This window comes from Halichoeres trimaculatus, unplaced genomic scaffold (assembly GCF_033239565.1).
Source record: "Halichoeres trimaculatus isolate MK-OKI-2021-1 unplaced genomic scaffold, fHalTri1.1 fHalTri1_scaffold_17, whole genome shotgun sequence".
Taxonomy (NCBI): domain Eukaryota; kingdom Metazoa; phylum Chordata; class Actinopteri; order Labriformes; family Labridae; genus Halichoeres; species Halichoeres trimaculatus.
The window spans coordinates 21,059,533-21,080,455 of record NW_027437195.1 but is presented as its reverse complement, the minus strand read 5'-3'; the positions used below and the strand labels follow the sequence as shown (position 1 = coordinate 21,080,455).

Here is a 20,923-nt window from a genome sequence, read left to right as displayed (position 1 = left end):
ATTGTAGTTGTTGTGAATCCACAGCAGTTCCTCTTTATCAGAAATTAAGATACAAAACTCGTATCTGCTGCAGAGGGACTTTCAGAAGGTAGAAAAAGAATCAGAACAGAGCAGCTGTTGTTGTGCATTTCTGATGGTTTTGAAGCTCAATTAATGTTATTTACCTCCACCTGACTTAAGTGTCTGTTACTCTTATCTTACACGATTGATGGATGGTATTATGTCCAGCTTACAAGTCAGCTTGGCTAAAACCATTGGATTTTTGCAGATATATTGGTGTTAAAGAGAGGGGTATTGTGGTTTAGGCTTTATACTGTCCCAGTGGCAACGTTGAATAAACTGCAGCTCCAAAAAACAACCATTTATCCTCTCACACAAGTGTTTCAGAAAACCCTGTGAAAACCTCTGTCTGAAATACTTCATTTTAGCTGCTGCCTCTTTAAGGGCTCTGTTCTACAAAGCCCCTTCCCCCTGATTGGCAAGCACTCAGGGGGCCTGCTGGGGGAGGAGCTAAGGGAGCACACCTTGGTGCTTGAGGCCTGTCCAACTTGCCGTGAACTTGTTTGGAGATCCTTATGCCATGATCTCGTAATTGTAGCAAGTCTTGTGAAGATATGTGCTATTTTTAAAATGGTCTGTTTTGAGCCACTTACAGATTCTCAGATTTCTACAACATATAAACAGATTGAATATTTGCACACCTCTATAATTAACATCCAGCGTTGTTACTTTATATTCATATGTGATAAATGGGAAAGCAGAATACCCCATCTTTAAGGTGTACCATCTACTAAACAAAAAAAAACAAAAAAAACAGTAAGGCACTGGAGGCTTGAAAAGTTTGTTAAAAAAAAAAACAAGCTAGTAGCCCGGGCAAACGTGTCATCAATATTTTGGTGCATTATTGGATAAACTTGAATTTTGAAGTTGATGTTTGACTGGGTTGAGCTGATTTATAGTTTTCTCCTTTGTGTCCCAGATATTTTTAGAAAGCCTCTGATTTCTCACCTGACCACCTGCTCCTGTCCTCAGCTGCTGGTCTCCAACTCTGATTTCCTTCTCCAGTAAAGTGATTTCTGTGCTGATGCTCTTGGTACTGCCGGTGACTCCTGTCATCACATGTGAGCTCTGATAACAGCCTGTTTTTCTGGACAAAGGAAAAACTCGCTCTCAGACAGTTAATCATTGCTTTTGTTGAGTTTACGAACTGTTGACTGATATGTTGAGCTTATTATAGCAAGAGTGCAAGAATAAACACTGTATAGCAGCCTGTATGAGATGAGCAAAAAAAGATAGATTGCGTTGTACAACTGTTGAAACTTTTCTCCTTTTTGGGTGAAGTTCCTCTTTATAAGTTGGATGTTAACTTCATGAGCCTTACGTCGGCTCTTTAAATACTCAAGCTTACAGCCATTACTTGGATGCTCAATCTCTGGATTCTCTTGCTCACCCTTTGTGGAAACAAACAAACAAACAAACAAACAAACAAACAAAACAGTCAATTTTACACTCAATTCTTGTAAAAAGCAACCACACAGATCTAATCAGATGACAGATGGCTTCGTTTGAAAACATTAAACTGACTGTATTTGATGGGACTTCTTAGTGTTTTAAAGAAAGACTCCATCACCTTGAAGCCAATGCCTTCAATTTGCCCATTCATGGCAGCCTCCACTTCTGTTATTGTTGTGTTGATTTGATTCACTGAGGCCTGCAAAAGGGAACAACTTTAAAGACCTGGACTGATCACACACTTTTCAGTAATGATCTTCCCTCCTCACAAAAAGCATGAAGAAAATAGCAAAAGCAACATGTAAACAAATGTAAATGCAGAGTAGAAAAGAAACAGTGCTGCTGAAACTGGTTCATATCCTGCATGAGTGCGGTTCATTGACCAGAGTGTTCTTCGGGGTCATGATGGAGCTGTTCAGTGTGTTCTCCATGCTTGACATGTCATCACACGCACAGGTTGCTTGGAGCTGAAACCTGGACAGCTGAGCCTGCTGAATCTCCAGCTCTGACTCCAACACACTCTGACAGCCAGGATACATTTTTATCTGGTTCACAAAGCACACACAGGAGACAGAAAACAGGATCACATGACAGCAGCTTTTGAAATAAATCCAACAAATCAAGTTTCCATTTGAGAAGTTGTATAAAGATACATCTACTAAAATTTCTTCTTTTTTTCATTTTTAACCGAATTAAACTTTCAGAAATATACATAATAAATATTCGTAACTAAGGTGCGGCTAAAGTAAGACATTTTAGGGTGCAAAGAAAAGCATTTCTTGAGTTGGAGGTTTTTCTCAGGACAACATCTTAAGGCTTAAGTTTCAAACTGGATGTTTTTTTCTCTATGAAGGACTTCTACTGTGAGTATCACAACACACTGCTCTTACATGATGCAATGACAGTCACTTTAGAAGCTGGTAAGAGTCTGAAGGGCTTCAACATTTATAAATAGACTTTTGTATATTTGAAAGAACAGGGACACTTATGACTCACCTGACAGAGCTGAGGGCCGCTCTGATCTTTGTAGTCCTTTTCTATATCTCCTCTTGCCGCCCGAAAAAAATGCTCCTCTTCTCTGACATGAGGAACGGTAGGCAAAAAAAAAAAATCACCTTTAACAGCTACATGCACAATATTGCAGACAGAAGTAAAAGAATTGTGATTCAAATTATTTCAGTTTTCCTTGGCTACATTTGTCCTTCTCTTTTTGTTTCTTATCACATCTTAGAATCTCTTCAGAAATAAATTACAAAACTATCAAAATTTCAGGGTTTTTTTTAGTCAAAGACTACAATTAACACTTATCAAACACTGCACCATTGCTTTCTTCCGATCCTTCAGGGCAACCTTCATTTCACTGAAGGATAAGAAGTTTTTATACCTTCCTTTCTCCTGCAGAAAGTCCTTCTTTAGGTCCTTGAGACACTTAATAAAAATGATTAGAAAAAGATTACTAGAGCATATTAGGCAACAGATTTAAACGTACATGTAAAAATATGAGCAACATGAAACAGTTAAAGTCATATCATGCAGTAAAGGAAACAAAGAACTAGATCTAAAAGCCAAAAATGACAGGCAAATTACTTCACAGGAGTAAAAAATGTCTGCTAATACAGTATGAAAAGTTTATTTCTTAGTTTAGTTTCTTGAATTAAAACATTATCATTTTAAGAAATTTGACAAGAAAATTGGTTTTTCCCCATTGGCAGATTTTTTTCCCTCTTCACAAGAAATTTGGACTCATTTTTGTCTTAATAACCTAAAAATACAACATTTTTCTATAAATGTTGTATTCATATTTATATGAATAATGCTCATATAGTCTAACAAGACCACTTTTACTAGGATTAAGACATAAAAACTTGATTTAATCTTTATGAAAAGAACCACTCAGAGAGTGAATGTCTTATATTTATACTAGCTCAGAGCAGCCACACAGTGTCATGTACATAAAATGGACTCGTTGCAAGTTTATAGAGGAACATTCCTGTCTGAGAGTAGAGTATTTACTCAGCTCAGATTGATGAGAGTCTCTCAGAGGAGCATTGTGTTTTCTCCTGAGTGTGTCTGACATTTAGAGAAGGTTTAATAAGAAATCTGTGACTGCAGAAAGTTAGCAGATTTGCTCTTCACTGTGCAAGTTTAAACTCAATTACACACAAAAAGAAATGTCTGATGGGGATGAAGTTGTCATATATGTTCTTTTAAAGCACCAGGTCCCAGAGAAGCAGACTATTGTAATCACACTGTTTTGTGTTTTCATTATCACAGCTGTTAAGATGCTCAATAATTCATCTTTCAGGAATGTTTACATGGTACCTACATAGTGTAATCAGATTCACTTTTCACCAGTCTTCACAAATTCCTTCATCCACTCTCCTCTCTTAGTGGTGATGGCCATTCCACTGAGGCCAACAATCAGAGCAATCTGGACCACACTTTTCCATCTGTCAGTAAAATCTGTAAACAACATGAGCAAGAGATTTAATCACAGTGCCACCAATATGCAACATGCCAGAGTGTCTTAAATGAATATGTCAACCATTGCATGAAGAGATGTCAGAAAATCACTAGACATATTCAGAAATACGACTCGTACTTCTATTGTTGCTGACAATGAAATTCACATTGGGCCCAAAATGGAATGGGATTAGAAAATGGTGACACATGAAATTCTTTGGAGGGATGCTTTCCATGCATCCAGTATCTCCATGGAAATACAGGAAGATCACAATATTCAGCCTGTAATGAGCTCAGGAGAGACAGAAAAAAACAAAGAACTGGTGCTTTTAGGGGGGGGTTACTCACTGTGGCAGAGAGGGATAAGCTGCTGGAAGACAGTCCCTGATGGTCCACATCATCTGGTGTTTCTTCAACACCCACAGCTGTCACTCTACGGTTTTTGGTGGCTGTCGCAGCACTGATCGCTTTAAACTTCCTTTTACTCACTTTGAAACAAGTCTCAGTACATACAAATAAATAAGACATAGGGGACTAATCTGACAACTATTTTACTACATTATAAGGCATAAAAAAGCAAAACATAATAGTGTTGCAATTTGTATGAATTGATATAAGATGAGGCAAGTATTAGCCTGTCTTTTTTAGTATTTAGCCTGCCTGTTTTAAGGTCAAACTATGATTTTTTTTTTTTTTTGTCAGTATCTGTAACAGATATAGGAAGCAATTTCTGAAAAACAAAGCACCAACAAAACAACAGTGAAAAGATGAAGGCCACTTGTGCTAAGTCTAGTCTGTGCAAGAAAAAAAAAACAAGTTTTTGCTGAAATTACTCAAGATTTCAAAGTGTTACGTTTGTCCGTCTTAGAAACTAGATTTGATATTTTGAGACACAAATGTGATACCAAACCGAAGCAGTTTTACTTAAAAAACAACATTCGGAAACAAAAACTGTGTTGAAGAGTGAGTAAAACAAGAGACTTGAGCCTCAAGCTAGAAAGCATAAGTAAACAGCTGTTACACAGAAAGCGATATTGTGTTCAAGAGCTTTTGAGAGATAAACCCAACGTATTCAACATTTTAAGTGTTCTTACCAAAACAAGCTCAAATCTAAAGTTTGGTATCCGCCTTTGACTGTTCTCAGAAAAACTCTCTAAAATCAGTGTATTTTCAGCTAGCAAGACCATTTACGGCACAACTGCCATTCGCTGTAAGCTGGACGCAGAGCGTGCTGCGTCATCGAGTACCTGCGTGCCTGCGTCCACGTCCGAAATTAGTTTTTTAAGCGCACGTGCGAGTGAATCGTCCCTGAATGTCAAACATGACGATTCGCTTCGTTGCAAACACGGTGAGAGACTTTATTTTGAATGTAATAGTCGATAGATTTGTGTCAGTGTCTGTTTAATCATCAGGGTAAAGATGCTGGAGGTAAAACTTTCGCCTAAAATTTTGAGACAACATTTGGTTGTAAGGCTAACTGTTCCTATCCTCCATTCATTAGCAGCTGCAGTTCACAGGGTGGTGACAGTCGTCAAGAGATCACACAATCAGACTCTCTAATCTAGGCTTTATGAAAGCTGGCTGTGGTGTACCTGTTAACTAACATATTTTTGCTATATTATTAATCTGTGATGCAGTTCACACAATTTTTTTGTATTTTTAAAACGTTGCATTCTTTAATTTAAAAGTGAAAGGTCACATTTAAAAACAGTAAAAGGTTGCAATGTAGAGTAACTTACATTCAATTAAACAACTGACACGTTTAATGGTTTTCTCTCTAAAGCTTAAAATAAATTAAAAAAAGGTGTTTGTCCTTTGACACCGCAGATGAATTCTGCCCCAGTTTTGTGCCTCTACTTAAAGAAATTTTATAAAATTCTCAGAAATTTGAATTATTATTTCTTCAAGGTACAATTCCTTTGATATAAAAAAGCGCTTTTTGAGGGATTTCTAAAGCTACTTTGAATGACTCAAATATAATCCTCTTCCCATGTTGATGGGAAAATGTATGCTGAACCATAAACTTGATTTTCTGCCTGCATCATTATATATATATATATATATATATATATATATATATATATATATATATATATATATATATATATATTTATTTTTCTCAAAGAAAACAAGCAATAATACAGCCATAAATAACCTTTTTTCCATCTTAAATTAATCCTGCTTGGATTTAAACTGATTTTAACTCAGCATATTTGAATATTTGACACTTGATTTTAATTTTGACTGAAATATTGCACCTATTCTCTTGAAATTAAAATTTAATGTATTGCATCTTATTTTCAAGTTTGCATTTTTATTTGAATTTTGTCCTAATTATGCTCCTACATAAATGACATCATGCCCATTAAATAACAAAAGGCTACTTAGTCTGTTGTAATTAAAAAAACAAGATATTGGCCTCATTTAGGAGAGAGGTAACTCTAAATTTCTTCTGTGAGCTGGCGCTGTATGGAAAATGAAACAAAACTGCTAGCCAAGCAAGAAAATTTTATTTTTAAATCACAGATTATTTTAGAGATTAGCCAGCTTGCAATACCCCAATAGTAAGAAAAATAATCTCGAAATGTAGTTTAATTTTTTGTGTATTTTACATTGTAATGTATGTATTTTTCATTTTCCAGGTATACTTGACCGATAAGCCTTAAAATGTGCTCAATTCCTGGACTCCCAACACCTGGATCAGAAGTGTCTGTTCTGATAACGAGGGTAAATCAGAACCACAGTTGTGGTCTAGTGGAATTATGGGTCAACATAGAACCTGAAAGGAAGCCAATTTATACTCAGATGAAAGAGGAAATCCAGATTCCTCTGAGGAAGTTTGGTAGAGGTGAAGGAAAACCGGCAGATCTCTGTCTCGTATGCATCAGTGACATCTGGCACAGGGCTCGAATAGTATCGAGTGAAGGTGGAACTTACAAGGTTTTTCTGATCGACCAGGGGCAGCCCCACATCACCACAAGTGACGCCTTAGCGTGGGGTCAGAGTGACAGTTTCCTCCTTCCTCCAGAAATTGAATCCTGCATACTTGCAAATGTCCACTTCCTCAAGGAGAACTGGCCTGATAGAGCTTCAAATTTCCTGAAGTCTTTGCATGGAAAGACTGTCAAGGGACTGGTCCAGCATGTGCTAATGCCAGACAGGGTCATTCTTCTCGATATACCAGTTGTTTCCAAACAAATATGCAAATCTGGGGCAGCAAAGAAGATACCAGCAGATGAGTTCAAATGTCTTGTTCAGGAGCACCTTATTTTACGAAAAGGAGTCACTCCTGAGGCTCACCTGAATGCTGGTCTCCAAATTGAGAAGAATTGCCCGTACTTTTACCCAGAACTGCTAACAGGAGCTTTTGAAACTGTTCACGTGACAGAGGTGAACAATCCACATAGCATATCTTGCCAAATCCAAATTTTTACTAAGGCAATAAAGACAGTTTCAGAGCATATCCAGTTGCACTGTGAAGGGGGCTCAGATATTCAAGAGGCACAACCACGGACCTGTGGGGATCCATGTGCTGCAAGAGGCAAAACCAGCAGGTGGCATCGCTCTTTACTGAAAGAAAACATGAAAAGCAGTGGCACTGTAGAAGTCTTTCAGGTGGATGAAGGTAAAACTGAGCTCATTCCAGTGGATGACATCAAACCCATGGGTAAAGAATTCCTGAGAATGCCTGTTTTCACGTATCAATTTTCCCTGGATGGTGTTGAAAATGAAGAGGCAGAATGGACCACTGAGCAGATAGAGTACTTGAAGTCACTGCTGCTAAACCAGACTGTTGTGGCAAAGTTGAACAGCCATGATACACCACAAGATGTATACAATGTCACCCTTTATGCATCTGATGGCGTCTGCATAAACAGTAATTTTAAGGAGAAAATGGGACTCCTTTCACCCTTTAAGAATAAACAAGAATCAAAAGCTCCCAATGCTTCATTGCCAGTTGATTCGCATGGAGATGAAGGAAGTGTGAATCTCAGCAAGGACAAGGATGTTGATGTTTTATCAAAGGAAACTGTGCCAAAAATCAAGAATCCCCAAATCAATGGCAGGACGGACAATCTTAATTCTCATGATGTTATTTATACCCAAGAGAGCTATAAGCAATTAGACCCTATAGTTCCAAGCAACGGTCATCATCAAGCAGATTTCCACTGTGTTAGGCAGAATGCTAATGACTCTGGTGTGTTTACCACAGGAAGAAGTATCAATGTCAAAGTGTCCTGTATCGAGAGTCTACAGAAGTTTTGGTGTCAAATGGCAGAAAATAATGACTCACTTCATCTCCTTATGAAAGACCTGCAGAACTACTACGCATCCACACACCCCGAGCCCCTTGTTGAGTCCATCTGTGTTGCTCGTAATCCTGATGACAACATGTGGTACAGAGCAAGGATCATCGCAAGTCATCACTCCCCTGTGGTAGATGTGAGGTTTATAGACTACGGACCAATACGGAGGATTCCACTCAGAGATGTGCGCCCCATTGACCCGGCTTTCTTGCGTCTGCATGCAAAAGCTTTCCAGTGTTGTTTACTCGATCCAAAAAATCCCTCTAATCCCACAGCCACCCCTGGGAATGGTAATGCTTTAGGAGAGCTTCTGAAGTTTGTAGATTCTGGTGTTTTGTCAGAAACTGGGTTGAAATGCACTTTTAAAGCCGTAACAACTGATGAAGAAGGTCTGCCTCTGTACGTGGTGGATATTGAATCATCGTCCGAGTGGGCATGCAAGCTTACCGCCGAGAAAGTTGCACAGCATGAATCTCAAATCCAATGCAATGAAACAACACAAAAACACTGGAAGACAGCTGCCACAGAACATGTTGAGACAGAAAACACTCAAATAGAGAACTTGAAGCAGGACGGTCAAACCAAGCTTGACTCAACACACCTCAGTGTGTCCAAAGGAAATGTGAACACTTTCCTGTTTAAGAAGCCGAACATCCCCAGAAATCAAAAAGTGGAGGTGTATGCTTCTTCTGTTGCTGAACCACATTACTTTTGGTGTCAGTATGCCAACACAGAGGAGCTCCACAAAATATCAAGGCTTGTCCTGGAAGCTGGTCAGGTGCAGCAGAAGGATATGTTCCCCCAGACTCTTGTTCCTGGCAGTCCTTGCCTTGCTCTGTTTCCCAGTGATGAACAGTGGTATCGAGCTCAAGTTATGAACAGAGCCGACGATGCAGTCAATGTTGTCTTTATTGACTACGGAAATGAGTCTGATATTAATATCAAAAATGTGAGACCAATCCCTCAGACGCTGCTGGATGCAGCTCCTCAGGCCTTTTTATGTTGCTTAGATGGATTTGATGTGTCAAAGGGCTCATGGGACGACAAAGCTTTTGATGACTTCTACAACCTTATGGTTGACAAACCACTCAAATTGAGGGTTACCAATATGGGGGACCATTCAGACATTCATGTTCCACACTATGCAGTTGAAATTGAGTGTGAAGGGTTGGTGGTAAATGCAGCTATGAAGAAATACTGGAAAAAATCTTCTGAAGAAAGTGTCACACAGAAACCCCTTCAAACGGAAACATTACTCTCTGAAAGCCAAATTGGGTCCAAAACAACCTATCCCAGTTTTTCAAAAGGAAATGTGAATACTCTAATGTACAAAGAGCCGGAAGTTTCAAAAAGCAAAGCAGAGACAATGTTTGCCTCTTGTATTGTGGAGCCCCATTACTTCTGGTGCCAGTTTGCCAACACAGAGAAACTCAACAAGGTAACACAGCTTGCTCAAGAAGCAGGGCAAACACAGCATGATGAAGAGTTCCTTAAGACCCTGGATCCTGGCAGTCCTTGTCTTGCTCTGTTTCCCAGTGATGAACAGTGGTATCGAGCTCAAGTTATAAACAGAGTCGATGATGCAGTCAATGTTGTCTTTATTGACTACGGAAATGAGTCAGACATTGGCTTCAAGAATGTGAGACCAATCCCTCAGGCGCTGCTGGATGCAGCTCCTCAAGCCTTGTTGTGTTCTTTAGAAGGATTTGATGTGTCAAAGGGCTCATGGGATGATCAAGTGTATGATGACTTCTACTCCATTTTGGTTGACAAACCTCTCAGAGTGACTGTGCTGAGCATGCACAACCATAAAGAGCTTGCCATACCTCAAGTTGAAGTTGAAGTTGAATGTGACGGAGTGGTTGTAAATGAAATGATGAAGAAATACTGGAAAGGACTGAAGAGAGACCATTTCTTGCCGGGGGGTTTCAGGTCAGGTGAGCAAACCACTTATGGTGTTTTTCTTTTGTTGCTTTCAATTTTGAGTCATGACATTTGAATGAATCTGAATGTTTACATATTTTTAAATTTAATTTTATATTTCAACAGGACAGGATGAAAAGTAGTTTTGAAGATTACAGTGATGAAACTACTGCCTCATGACTGGTAAGACTCATTGATTTTATTTTCATCTACCTCATCCTCTGCAAGGTTGGCAGCTTTATATTTTAAAAAAACTGATTTGTGATATGTGCATGACATTGAACTAAAATTCAGTTTGAAACGTACAATTTCATCTATTTGTGTGTGTGTGTGCTTCTTCTCAGCTCTGGACCCAGGTGAATGTCCTTGAAGGGATCCACCTCTCAACAAAGCTGTCCTGAGTTCTGTATTGTACAAAACTGAATGCTTTTCATGTGGTAAAACTGTTAATAAAAAATAATGTACTTCCATGTGTGAGTTAGTGTGTACTTCTATTAAGTGGATGGTACTCTTGGCATACACTGAGAATAGAATTGAATAGAATAGAATATTGATCCCCCATAAGGGAAATTTTGCTGTTTCAGCATCAGCAAGAAAAACAAAGCGTGAAATACAGTAATACAATAAAAACTATTATCTTTAAATGTGTGTACACTTTAAAACAAATGAAGTACTAAATAAACCATGACCATAAAGAGAGTACATGTGACTATATTATTTGAATAATGGATAATGATGTGAGTCACGTTGTGTTGTAGAGTCTTATTGCAGATGGGAAGAAAGAGTCATTGCTGCAGGCTGTGATAGCCAAACTACTTGTATTTTTTTCAGAGTGGGTGTATTTAAATGATTTATTGTGAATTGTCATATTTAAGCTTTTCTACCCATTGAACTAATCATTTGAGAGTCTGTTAGTGAGGGGTTTTTAATTGGAAATATAAGTCATGTTTCTGTTGAAATTAGCTCAACAGTAACTTAGCATGATTTTCTTACCAGCTAACGCACATGTAAAGCTAACGTTACATTTTTTCCTCTGTATTAACTATTGTGTAAGAATATTTTCTCAGGAAATCCAGTACCTCTGTTGTGCCACTTGCACAAAAGCCTGGCTCTATTCTCTCCCGACAACAGGTGGCAGTATTGCGTCTCACTTAGTGAGGTTACTTCTTGGCTCCTTCTTGTGTTGATGATCTGTTGCTAGGAGACCAAATGTGAAGAGATGTCCGAGTTGCACCAGGCAGCTGCAGCGGGGGACTTCAATCAAGTTGAGGAGCTTCTCAGGCAGAATAAATGCGATCCGAATCAGAGAGACGTCGACTGGAGCTCCAAGACACCTCTGCACTGGGCAGCTGCTAAAGGTAGTTTCAAATACGTCGAGAACTGACCTTTCTGTCTTCATGCACCAAAGACGTACAGGTTTTCCATTATTAGTTTCGTAGTCTGACGCCATTCAAATCGACTACTAGAAGTCCGAGAAGTGTCTTTGCTGCTCTGAGCTCTGCTTCTGTTTTAATACCGTTTTTAGAGGTTGTAACTTTTTTTTTTTGCTGCAATCGACAAAAAATTAAGAACATGGATTTAGTAGCTTTTCATCTAGTTAGTCTGGCTATGTGAGACCTTGATATCAATAATTAATGCATTAATAAATTTATCTGGGTTTTGATATAATACACTGAGTTGTTACCATTTAAGATTAACTTTCCCAATACTTGTAAATTTGCAAACCTTTATGATAAAATGTAGATTTGGTCAAAAACAAACAAACAAAAAAAACCCACTACTGATCCATAAAATAAATTTTATCAGATCCTGTTATCCTTTTGTTTACCAACTTTCTTTGGGGTAATAATAACAATAATAATAATAATAATAATAATAATAATAATAATAATAATAATAATAATAATAATGATAATAATTAGGGATGTCCCGATCACCTTTTTTTGCTCCCGATCCGATTCCGATTTTTTTGAGTATATGCCGATCCCGATGTTTCCCGATCCGATCTTTCAGCAATGCATTAGGAAAAAAGAAAAGAAAAAAACTCCTACAAGTTGTCCTTTGAGTTTTTTTTTATTTTATTCAAATGAAGGTATCATTCTAGCCAACATGTATATAGCTTTTTTTTCTCCACTTAGTGCAGCATTGGATCAACAAAATAAAAATAAAGCTTCTCAGTGGTGCACCACAAGATAACCTTGTATGTGTGTGACAATAAGGTTGCAATTTCTTGTTTGCAATATCTTTGTACTTGTTATAATGACAAAGTTATATTCTAAAATGAATGATGATCTATTATACACACTTTAATTAAAAACAAGAACTAAGGCCCCAGGCTTTTTCCGATTCTGTCTCCACCGATCTCCAATCGTTCAAAAATGCCCTGATCCCGATCACGTGATCGGATCGGGACATCCCTAATAATAATAATAATAATAATAATAATAATAATACATTTTATTTGTAGAGCACTTTTCTAGATGCTCAAAGACCCTTTACATATCTTAGTAAAACAGCAAAACCACATCATCCCTATCCTCCAGAGCCTCCACTGCGTGTTTACTTCAAAGTCCTCCCTCTGACCCACACCTCATCGCCAGGCACCTCCCTGTTAGTCTGATCTGCTCCAGTATTACACCCACTCCTGCAAACTCTGTTTCTCTTACTCCAACCTCCTTTCCCTACCACCACAAACCAAGCACTGGACACGGGGCATTTTCCATAGCTTCTTCCACCCTCTGGTACTCTCTGCCAAAACACATCGGTGACTGACCTGCCCACCTTTAAAAAAGCTCACATTATTTAGAATGGTCTTAACACATGACTGCTTTTAGTTATTTTGTGTGTTGTCCCTGTGCTCTTCTGTTGCTGCAACAGTAACAGGATCTATTTTCCCCTCTTTTGCCTATGTTTATGTGTATGTTAAAATGAATTTTATATCTAAAGACAGTATTTGTGGAATAATCTATGATTAATGTCACCATACCTCAGTTCAATTTAACATTAAACTTATGCTTCTGTTTCCTACTTATATTTGTATATTTTACACGTTCCTGTATCTTAGAATTGTATAGTTTGTTCTTTCTTTCGTCTTATATTTTATATTTTTTTCTTTTTGTTTTAACACTTGTTGAAGGGAGCAATTTCCTCTTGGGCATCAATGAAGTATTTCTGATTTCTGATGTCAGATTACTCTGTGATGCCTTTTCCAGGACATACAGAAACAGCAAGGATCCTGATAGAACACGGAGCCAGGCCGTGTCTGAGGACAGAGTATGGATGGACAGCTGCGCACTTTGCTGCAGAGTTCGGTCGGCTGGCTGTGCTGCGGCTGCTTCACTCACTTCATGCTCCTATTGACAAGAAAGACTTCTGTGGAGACAAACCAGTGCGAATAGCAGAAATATACGGACACATGGACTGCGTTGGATTCCTGAAAAAGTATGAAATGAAGCTCAGCTTTTCAGTCTAACACATATTTATTATCATCACACTTTTATTGTTTTTTTTTTTAAACGCACACTCTGATAAACTTACAACTTTTATTATGTGTTGCAGAGCAGAAGCTGAATGTCAGGCCTACCGCTTGACAGCGTCCCAGAAAGGCATTACATTGGATGACACAGATGAGGAGTGGGCAGAACAGGGGAAAGAAAACAAAGACAACAGGATCCCTCAAAACAACATGTAGACACAAACCTAACCTCTACACATCATTTGAGTCAGCAGTGTTACAGTGGCATTTCAATGCTTCTATAAGTATTTAAAACGTATTATCAACAGTATTACTTTAACATATTTAACTTATTGTGTAGTTTCATTTTGAAGTGTGAAATATTTTCAGTCAGAAACACAAAAAACTTCTGCCATAACACATTCTTTGAAATGATAAATGACAAATTTATGGTTTAACGTATTCCATGTAGATTTGTTTCCAGACATGTTTCACTTCTTGGTAGTCGAGTCAGTGCAGCTGTCATTGGGAGGTGCTGGACCCTGGCGTGCAGTAAAGAAGGGTTTTCAAAACTGATGAGTGAACATCGTGGTGTTTTACATTAAAGCAATGATAGTTTGTTTGACTTACTCTGATTTTTAGACGTCTTAGCAGCTCTTCCCGAGTCTGTCAGAATAAGAGTATTTTGAAGGTAAGAGTATTTTTGACTTAGCTAATGTGCAATGATCATTGAAATGTTTTGCATCCTGAATCACAACTTACCATTGTGTCTCCCAGGCATATGGTCAACAAAATGAAAAACCCCTGCAAATAAAAACAAGTTACTGGAGTATGTGTTCAATTCTTTAAAAACTTTTTGAGGATAACATTGATCGTACCTGGAATGCATTGAGCAGAACGAAGGCATAATTAGCAAAGTTGGCCATGATTCCATATGTGAGGTCAAGAAACATCACTGCAAATCCAAATACCCAGGTCACGCCAAAGATTGGCGTCAGAAGCACAACTGTCCTCATGACAGTCACAATGGCCTTCTTTTCCTTTTCAAAAGCCGGTGAGATGGTTTTGGGGTGATCCAACAGCTTCATAATAACCACCAACATGGCAAACACATTGAAGAAAGCAATGATACCAACTGGTATGACAAACGTGTGAATGGAGCCTTTAAAAGGTGCAGTGTAGACCAGCCAGCAAGTCTCTTTGGAGTAGTACTGGCCTTCAGCTCCTCCTTTGTTGGCAATAATTGTGACAGTAACGATCAGGAGGGGACACACATAGCCCATGAGAGCCGAGAGCCTCAGGTAGTTTTTCTTGCTCACATTATGGAAGAGGAAAACGGTCTGGTGAAGAAGTGTGCTGCTCAACCACAGCATCCAAAAAAACATGGCCAGGTAGCAAAAATGCTTCAGCACCACAGAGGTCTTGCACCAGACATAAGAGAGATCTTCTGGCTTGGAAGAGGCTAAGAAGCAGCAGTCTGCCACCAACAAACACAAGCAGATGTTGACATGGGCAGTGTGGCGTAAATATGAAGTACTGGTTTTGACAACAGCACTCCAAACGATGAGCTCTATTACAAGGCTGATGGTGAGTGAAATTATGGACACAGACAATCCAACGTAGGTCATTTCTGTTAAATATCTGACTTTTATAGGGAACTTCCCCATCAGAATGCAAAACGAGGACAAATGCTTGCACTCACAGGAACCTTCTGAACCTTTCCATTCGCATTTGTAATCTGACCAGCTGTGGGTCCTGTTGTCCCACGCGACACATTTTATCTGAACATGGGGAGGTCTGGGTTTGAGCAATGCAAAGTTAATTTCAACCTCAACTAGATCAAGGTTCTTCTCTGTAGTTGTGGATATTACAAAGCTGTTTGGCTCATAATCCTCATCGTCAATAGGCAAATAACTCTGCAGTTCTTTAAACCCAGCTGTGACTACACTGCCAGGGTTGTCTCCTTTGAGTTTAACTGTGGTATTGAGCACCTTATTGACACAGTCTTTCTCTTCTGAGCACTTCTGTGAGGCTACCTCCACGTTTTTTTTCTCATAGCCATGTGTTATGTTTGTCACATGGATTATCTTCTCAACAGACAGCAGATATCTCTCAGCCAGTGAAACATTGTTGTCAATTTTTTTGACTTCCCATGAGTCTTCAAGAGACTTTTCCAACAAATTGCTGGATGAGCCCAGGAAGTCCTGAAAAGAAGAGAGCTGGTGTTGGTTCTGTTTTACTTGACACAAGTATTAACTGCATTTCTTGAGATAATTACAGTTTTTCATACTTACATCCATCATTGTATCATTCTGATTTTGGAGTTTTTCACTCAGAGTGTGAAGTACGCTGACTGATGCATTTAAATTTGAGAAAGTGTTGATAGACTCCGTGTTTGTTGTGGCCCTCTCGAGCCTGGACATAACCTTTTCAGCATTTTTATCCAATAAGCCCTGTCCAATGTCCACAATCTGTAACATGTGATGGTTCAATGATTATAATTACTGGTCAGTTTGAATAAAAAGCAATGAATCAGGATTCCCCAAAATCTGAAATAGCATTAATAAAAAATATATTCCAGCAAAAAAAAAAAAAAAGGAAAAAGGAATTTCTTCTTTAAGTAAGTAACTAAGTCACTCAAAGCTTGCAGGGTTTTGCTTTTATATGAGATACTTCTATATCCAATGCTTAATATACATTGTTTTAAATATTTCACTGTGATGAAACAACCTACGCTTGCTTGCTGCAGCACATCATACAGGTCTGTGTTCACACACTCTGAATCCTCAGATTCCCACTTTCCGTCTGAAGAGCTGAAATATTTACCACATGTCAATCAACAGAATTAAAGAAATGACTGTAGCATTGATTTTAAAAAACAAACAAACAAACAAACAAATATGGTTTAAGCTGTTTCTGTTTGGCTTTTTTAAAAATGATTATGTTCAGGTTTCTTTTGTTCTTTGTGATTTTCTTCTTCAATCAAACTTCTGGACAAAAAGAAATGTTATCACATTTCTCACTATACACACAGAACATGTACAGGACTAATGGTAAATTATCAACAGATTGTTCACTATTTTACATAATAAATCATATAATAGCCATACCATTTCCTTTGTCTTATTCCAGGTTTGTCCTTACATCTTAAACTTGCAGTAAAGTTAGCTTTGGTTTTTTGCCAGTCACCTTCACTTTCGCAGAAACGATCACGTGCTGTGTTAAAGGAGCAAAGTGTTGATTTATCATTAGAACATGTTACCCAAAAGAATATCTGGACATTGCTAATTTAAGGGGAAGAAAATGTTAATCTGTCTGGGTATGGGGAACATTGCTGCACTATATATTTAATTTATCATCTAAATATTATCAATTTAAAATATCATCAGACATTTAAAAAAAAAAGAATGATTTGAACTTACCAATGTGTTATGAAGTGGTGCATACATTTCACATCACTTTAAATCACTGTTTTTTTATGTTAAGACTAAATAAATTGGGGTCCAAAAAAATTTTAAGATCCTGTTTGTTTTTAAAACAGCAACTAAAATTCAGGTTTTGAGCAGTGGGCCTTTTTAGTAAACACAGGCAATAAACACTGACATCTCCTAAATGAATTCAACATACTCTAAGATAGATTTTTAGGCAGATAATGGTAAAAGACAAAAAAAATTCAATTCAACAAACCCCTGGTCTTATCATAATTGCAGTTCAGTCCTGTTTACACGTGCCGGCTGTTAAGACTTGCTTGGCAACTCTCTTTTTACGTATATATATATATATATATATATATATATATATATATATATATATATATATATATATATATATATATATATATATATATATATATATATATATGAGAGATAAGAAGCAAAAACCCCAAAAAACCTCAAGAGAAAACAAACGAAAAAGAAAAAACAAAATAAAAAGCGAAAACAATCACTTAAAAAGGATAAAACAAGAAAATCAAAACAAAACAAAAACAAAAATGCTCTCACAAAAGAGAAAAATTAAAATTCCTTTTCTTTTTGTTGTTGCAATTTACTATTGACACTGTAAGGTACCACTTTGATCCCCCGTCTCCACACTTACGTTTCCAATAAAGAGTTGCAAATTGAGCAGTCTAGTACAAAGTTTACTGGTTTATGAGTGAGTCTGGTGAATCCATTTAGTATGCATTCATTCATTCACAAATAAAAATAATGATGCAGGACAAGGCCTAAATGAGACCTAAAGTGACAGTTTTTGCATTTTATACCAGTGCTATTTGTAAATGGGTGTACATGGCAACACTTGACAAAAAACAAAAACAACTTCAACAAACCTTGTATCATATGGATCTCTATGGACGCACTTGTGGATTGATTGCACCTGTTCTCAAATGTGCACGTCAGCTGAGGTTGAGGCGTGGTTGAGCTACAGCTGACTGCTGTGGTAGCTGTAAAAACACCTTCCTCACTGACACCTTGAAAAAATAAAAATAATGTTTCATACTTTTACAGGGGTTTGCTCAAGATTTAAATAAAAAACAAGGAGGTGACAAGAAGATTGTTTTACCATCAACTATGGCCGAGACACCAACGCCACTCCACGTCACAGTATAGTTTTCACTGCTATTTCCAATTTCACATCCAGCTTCTATAAGATGAACATCTGAACTATCTTTGCAGTGTGGGAAACTTGGATTAATGCTGATGTAAATGTTTGGCTTGAGGCACACATCCATGAAACCACTGGCTTTGTGAGTTATGACGCAGTCTGACTCCTGACGGTACATACACGTGTACTCTCCTGAGGACATAAAAAAATAAGTTAGTTGTTTCAAGGACAGAAAATACTTCAAATTGACAAGATTGTGTCTTTAATCAAAAATGGACATTCCCCGTGAAATTCTACTTAATCAGTTACTGCTGATGCAAGGGGAGCTGCATTCATATTCTGCTAATTCATATTCTGCTAATTCATCTGTAATGTAAAATTAAAATATTGCACAAATTTAGAATTGCTGTCAACGTATGGTGTTGAAATGATGTTAATACAAATATTTCGAACTCAAGTGTTGTCAAATTGTAATTCAAAAAGAGGTATTTGGTAGTGTGGGAATGGTATGCTAGTAGCGGCTAATGCAGCTCAATCTGCCAGCTTTGCACTGAATTAAACAGCATAACAAGAATTCCAAGTTGTCCGATGATGACATAAAAAACTTAATGGCACCAGCAACACAAATTCAACTGACTTATTAAGCTAAGTGATGTTTTCAGTTGCATTAAAATGGAAATACAATGAAGCGAATGGCTGGAAAGTGCTGAAAGACATTTACACCTCAAAAAATCTTGTAACAGAAACTACCATATTAACGCAGTTGAATTACTTTGTAGCATCAATTTTAAAGACATTTAAGTCAAAATTTTTGCATCATAAGGGGCATGGCTACATTGACTGACAGGCTAGTACACAGTTGCTGCTAGCAGGGCGGCTAAAGGTCATCCTCAACTCCACCTCTATGCCAGTTATGTTGACCACAAGCTAGGATGAATCAGCAATTCCAATACGGTGACCACCATTGTTGCACTTTGCTTCAGAAACCATGGGATGACGTCATTAAGCTTTTTTTTATGCTTTGTTTAGACATACTCAAGTAATTTTCGTTTGCTAACACTCTGCGTTAGCTGGCTAGCATGCTGCTGTAAGTACTTGAAATATGGAAAACGTACCAGCCCAGAGTTCTGATGTGTTTCTCAGTATGATGCTGGTGTTCAGATCTTCGTTTTTCTCTGCCAACTCTCTGCCGTTTGTAACTTCAACATCCCTACCATCTCTTTTCAGCTGCCAGTATACAGAAGCATCCAGTTTGTGCTGGACTGAACAGGTAAGGGTCTGTTGGCTGTTGTAGTCCACGGGTAGATGGGGCATTTTGAGTTGGACAACACCTGAAAAAAAAAAAAAAAATTAAATGCATTAAAATGAAAAGGCTGCTCAAGAAGTCCCCCCTCCCACTCCCACTTTTGCCATACAACAAAGTCATGTTTCCCTTTTATCCCGGCTATATGTTTTTGGCATTAGCTTTGACCTGGATATTTCAAGAATATTTTGGAAAGAAACAAAAAGATAACTGTTAAAAATGATATTTTGTTTTACGGAAGACTAGATTAAGAGAAAGAAACCTATAATTCCTCGCTAAAGATCCATCTGGCCTTCCTACCCTGTTAGAAATTTTTACCTGTTGTGTTTAGAGAACATGAGGAATTGAGTTCCTTGTTTAATTGTTTCGACCGCTCAATCAGCTCTTGTGGCTTGAGACCGTTGGCAAAGATGATTTCATAATCTGCCTTGACGCTTCCAACCCTTTGGTGCAAAGAAAAAATCATCCACATCTTGAACAATACAGCTGGAAAAATATAAAACATGTTCTTTTTGTTGTATTAAGTAAATACCTGTAATGGGTGATTGTTAAGCTGTCAAATCCTTGTATAGTGTTGTACACTGTTATCATCTGAAAAGCAACAACCCTATACATGTCATTGATGTGTATGCATAAAGTAGTGCCAAATCACATTTCTTTTAAAGAGGATAATTTTTTGTTATGATTTTCACCTTTTCATGCAGACTTTTATTGCAACTCTTAAATTCCTCTGAGTCTTTGTCTTTCAGACAACCAAAATACTTATCTCCTTTTAATGTTATGGATCCCTTGACAGAGACTGGGGAAAAAATTATCATATTTCAGGAGACATGCAGGTATGATAAAAAAAACTGATGTGTTTTGTGTAAATACATAAATACTTATTAAAAAGGGGTTAAATACCTCTGCTGTTTGAGACGCATGTGTAGCTGGACTGTTGGAGGAAGTTACATTTCGCATTGCCACAGCACTTCGGGTGAGTTTTACAGACATCTTCACTCCATTTGTAGCCACTCTCACAGATGCACGAAAATGAACTGCCTGAGTTGTTCTGGCAGGCTGGTTTGAAAAATGTAATAAGGTTTCACACAGGGACTCAGGTAAGTAGTTAAGACAAAATTAAATTTTGAATTTAAAAAAAAGAAATAGTTTACTTGTTGTCATCATCAAATTCTTAACAGTCAAGTCTGAGTTGATAACCAAAGGCTTCAGTATTTCTGTTAAATTTGCGATTGCACCAGACTCTATTTTCAGTTTGACATAGTACATTTGAGTTGAGATGTCTAAAGGATAGAAAACAAAAAGACATAAGTTTAATGCAGTTTTAAATAACACATACAACTTCTTTGGAGAAAATTT

The 20,923-nt window shown here is 37.7% G+C and overlaps 4 protein-coding genes across 5 annotated transcripts in view; 2 read left to right on the top strand and 2 right to left on the bottom strand.

The window, feature by feature from the left end:
• The window catches only part of afg1la (AFG1 like ATPase a), a 30,015-nt gene extending 25,442 nt beyond the window's left edge, over positions 1-4,573 (bottom strand). Inside the window, exons 1-8 of one of the 2 annotated variants that reach the window (XM_074692194.1) lie at positions 4,324-4,573; positions 3,839-3,975; positions 2,897-2,940; positions 2,509-2,590; positions 1,896-2,057; positions 1,631-1,711; positions 1,409-1,451; positions 1,009-1,147 (exon numbers count right to left, since the gene is read on the bottom strand). The gene's annotated coding sequence lies outside the window, so the exon portion shown is untranslated. The remainder of the gene's footprint in view (positions 1-1,008; positions 1,148-1,408; positions 1,452-1,630; positions 1,712-1,895; positions 2,058-2,508; positions 2,591-2,896; positions 2,941-3,838; positions 3,976-4,323) is intronic. The other variant, XM_074692195.1, reaches the window with a different exon arrangement.
• A 645-nt stretch (positions 4,574-5,218) lies between these two features.
• tdrd6b (tudor domain containing 6b) lies at positions 5,219-10,666 on the top strand. The gene is made up of 4 exons (XM_074692465.1): positions 5,219-5,323; positions 6,618-10,219; positions 10,332-10,388; positions 10,550-10,666. Exons 2-3 carry the CDS (start codon positions 6,643-6,645, stop codon positions 10,346-10,348), a joined length of 3,594 nt encoding a protein of 1,197 aa, XP_074548566.1. The 5' UTR covers positions 5,219-5,323; positions 6,618-6,642; the 3' UTR covers positions 10,349-10,388; positions 10,550-10,666.
• A 745-nt stretch (positions 10,667-11,411) lies between these two features.
• Positions 11,412-14,027, top strand: ankrd66 (ankyrin repeat domain 66). Its single transcript, XM_074692293.1, has 3 exons — positions 11,412-11,563; positions 13,418-13,646; positions 13,764-14,027. The coding sequence occupies exons 1-3, from the start codon at positions 11,425-11,427 to the stop codon at positions 13,894-13,896; spliced, it is 501 nt and encodes a 166-aa protein (XP_074548394.1). The 5' UTR covers positions 11,412-11,424; the 3' UTR covers positions 13,897-14,027.
• On the bottom strand, positions 14,026-19,575 carry adgrf3a (adhesion G protein-coupled receptor F3a). Its single transcript, XM_074692464.1, has 10 exons — positions 19,377-19,575; positions 18,220-18,453; positions 17,987-18,127; positions 16,770-16,875; positions 16,394-16,472; positions 15,954-16,130; positions 14,538-15,863; positions 14,422-14,463; positions 14,290-14,325; positions 14,026-14,201 (listed from the first exon to the last, which is right to left on the bottom strand). Exons 1-10 carry the CDS (start codon positions 19,573-19,575, stop codon positions 14,151-14,153), a joined length of 2,391 nt encoding a protein of 796 aa, XP_074548565.1. The 3' UTR covers positions 14,026-14,150.
• Positions 19,576-20,923: the final 1,348 nt, after the last annotated feature.

What these genes read in the sequence shown, in the direction of transcription:
- tdrd6b (XM_074692465.1), top strand. Translation starts at nt 6,643, where the DNA reads ATGTGCTCAATTCCTGGACTCCCAACACCTGGATCAGAAGTGTCTGTT.
- ankrd66 (XM_074692293.1), top strand. Translation starts at nt 11,425, where the DNA reads ATGTCCGAGTTGCACCAGGCAGCTGCAGCGGGGGACTTCAATCAAGTT. An exon ending in GCACTGGGCAGCTGCTAAAG is followed by an intron (nt 11,564 to 13,417) that starts GTAGTTTCAAAT and finishes TGCCTTTTCCAG; the next exon opens with GACATACAGAAACAGCAAGG. An exon ending in TGCGTTGGATTCCTGAAAAA is followed by an intron (nt 13,647 to 13,763) that starts GTATGAAATGAA and finishes TATGTGTTGCAG; the next exon opens with AGCAGAAGCTGAATGTCAGG.
- adgrf3a (XM_074692464.1), bottom strand. Translation starts at nt 19,575, where the DNA reads ATGCCCCATCTACCCGTGGACTACAACAGCCAACAGACCCTTACCTGT. An exon ending in AGAGATCCATATGATACAAG is followed by an intron (nt 16,876 to 17,986) that starts GTTTGTTGAAGT and finishes CCTTTAACACAG; the next exon opens with CACGTGATCGTTTCTGCGAA. An exon ending in AGAATGATACAATGATGGAT is followed by an intron (nt 15,864 to 15,953) that starts GTAAGTATGAAA and finishes TCTTCTTTTCAG; the next exon opens with GACTTCCTGGGCTCATCCAG.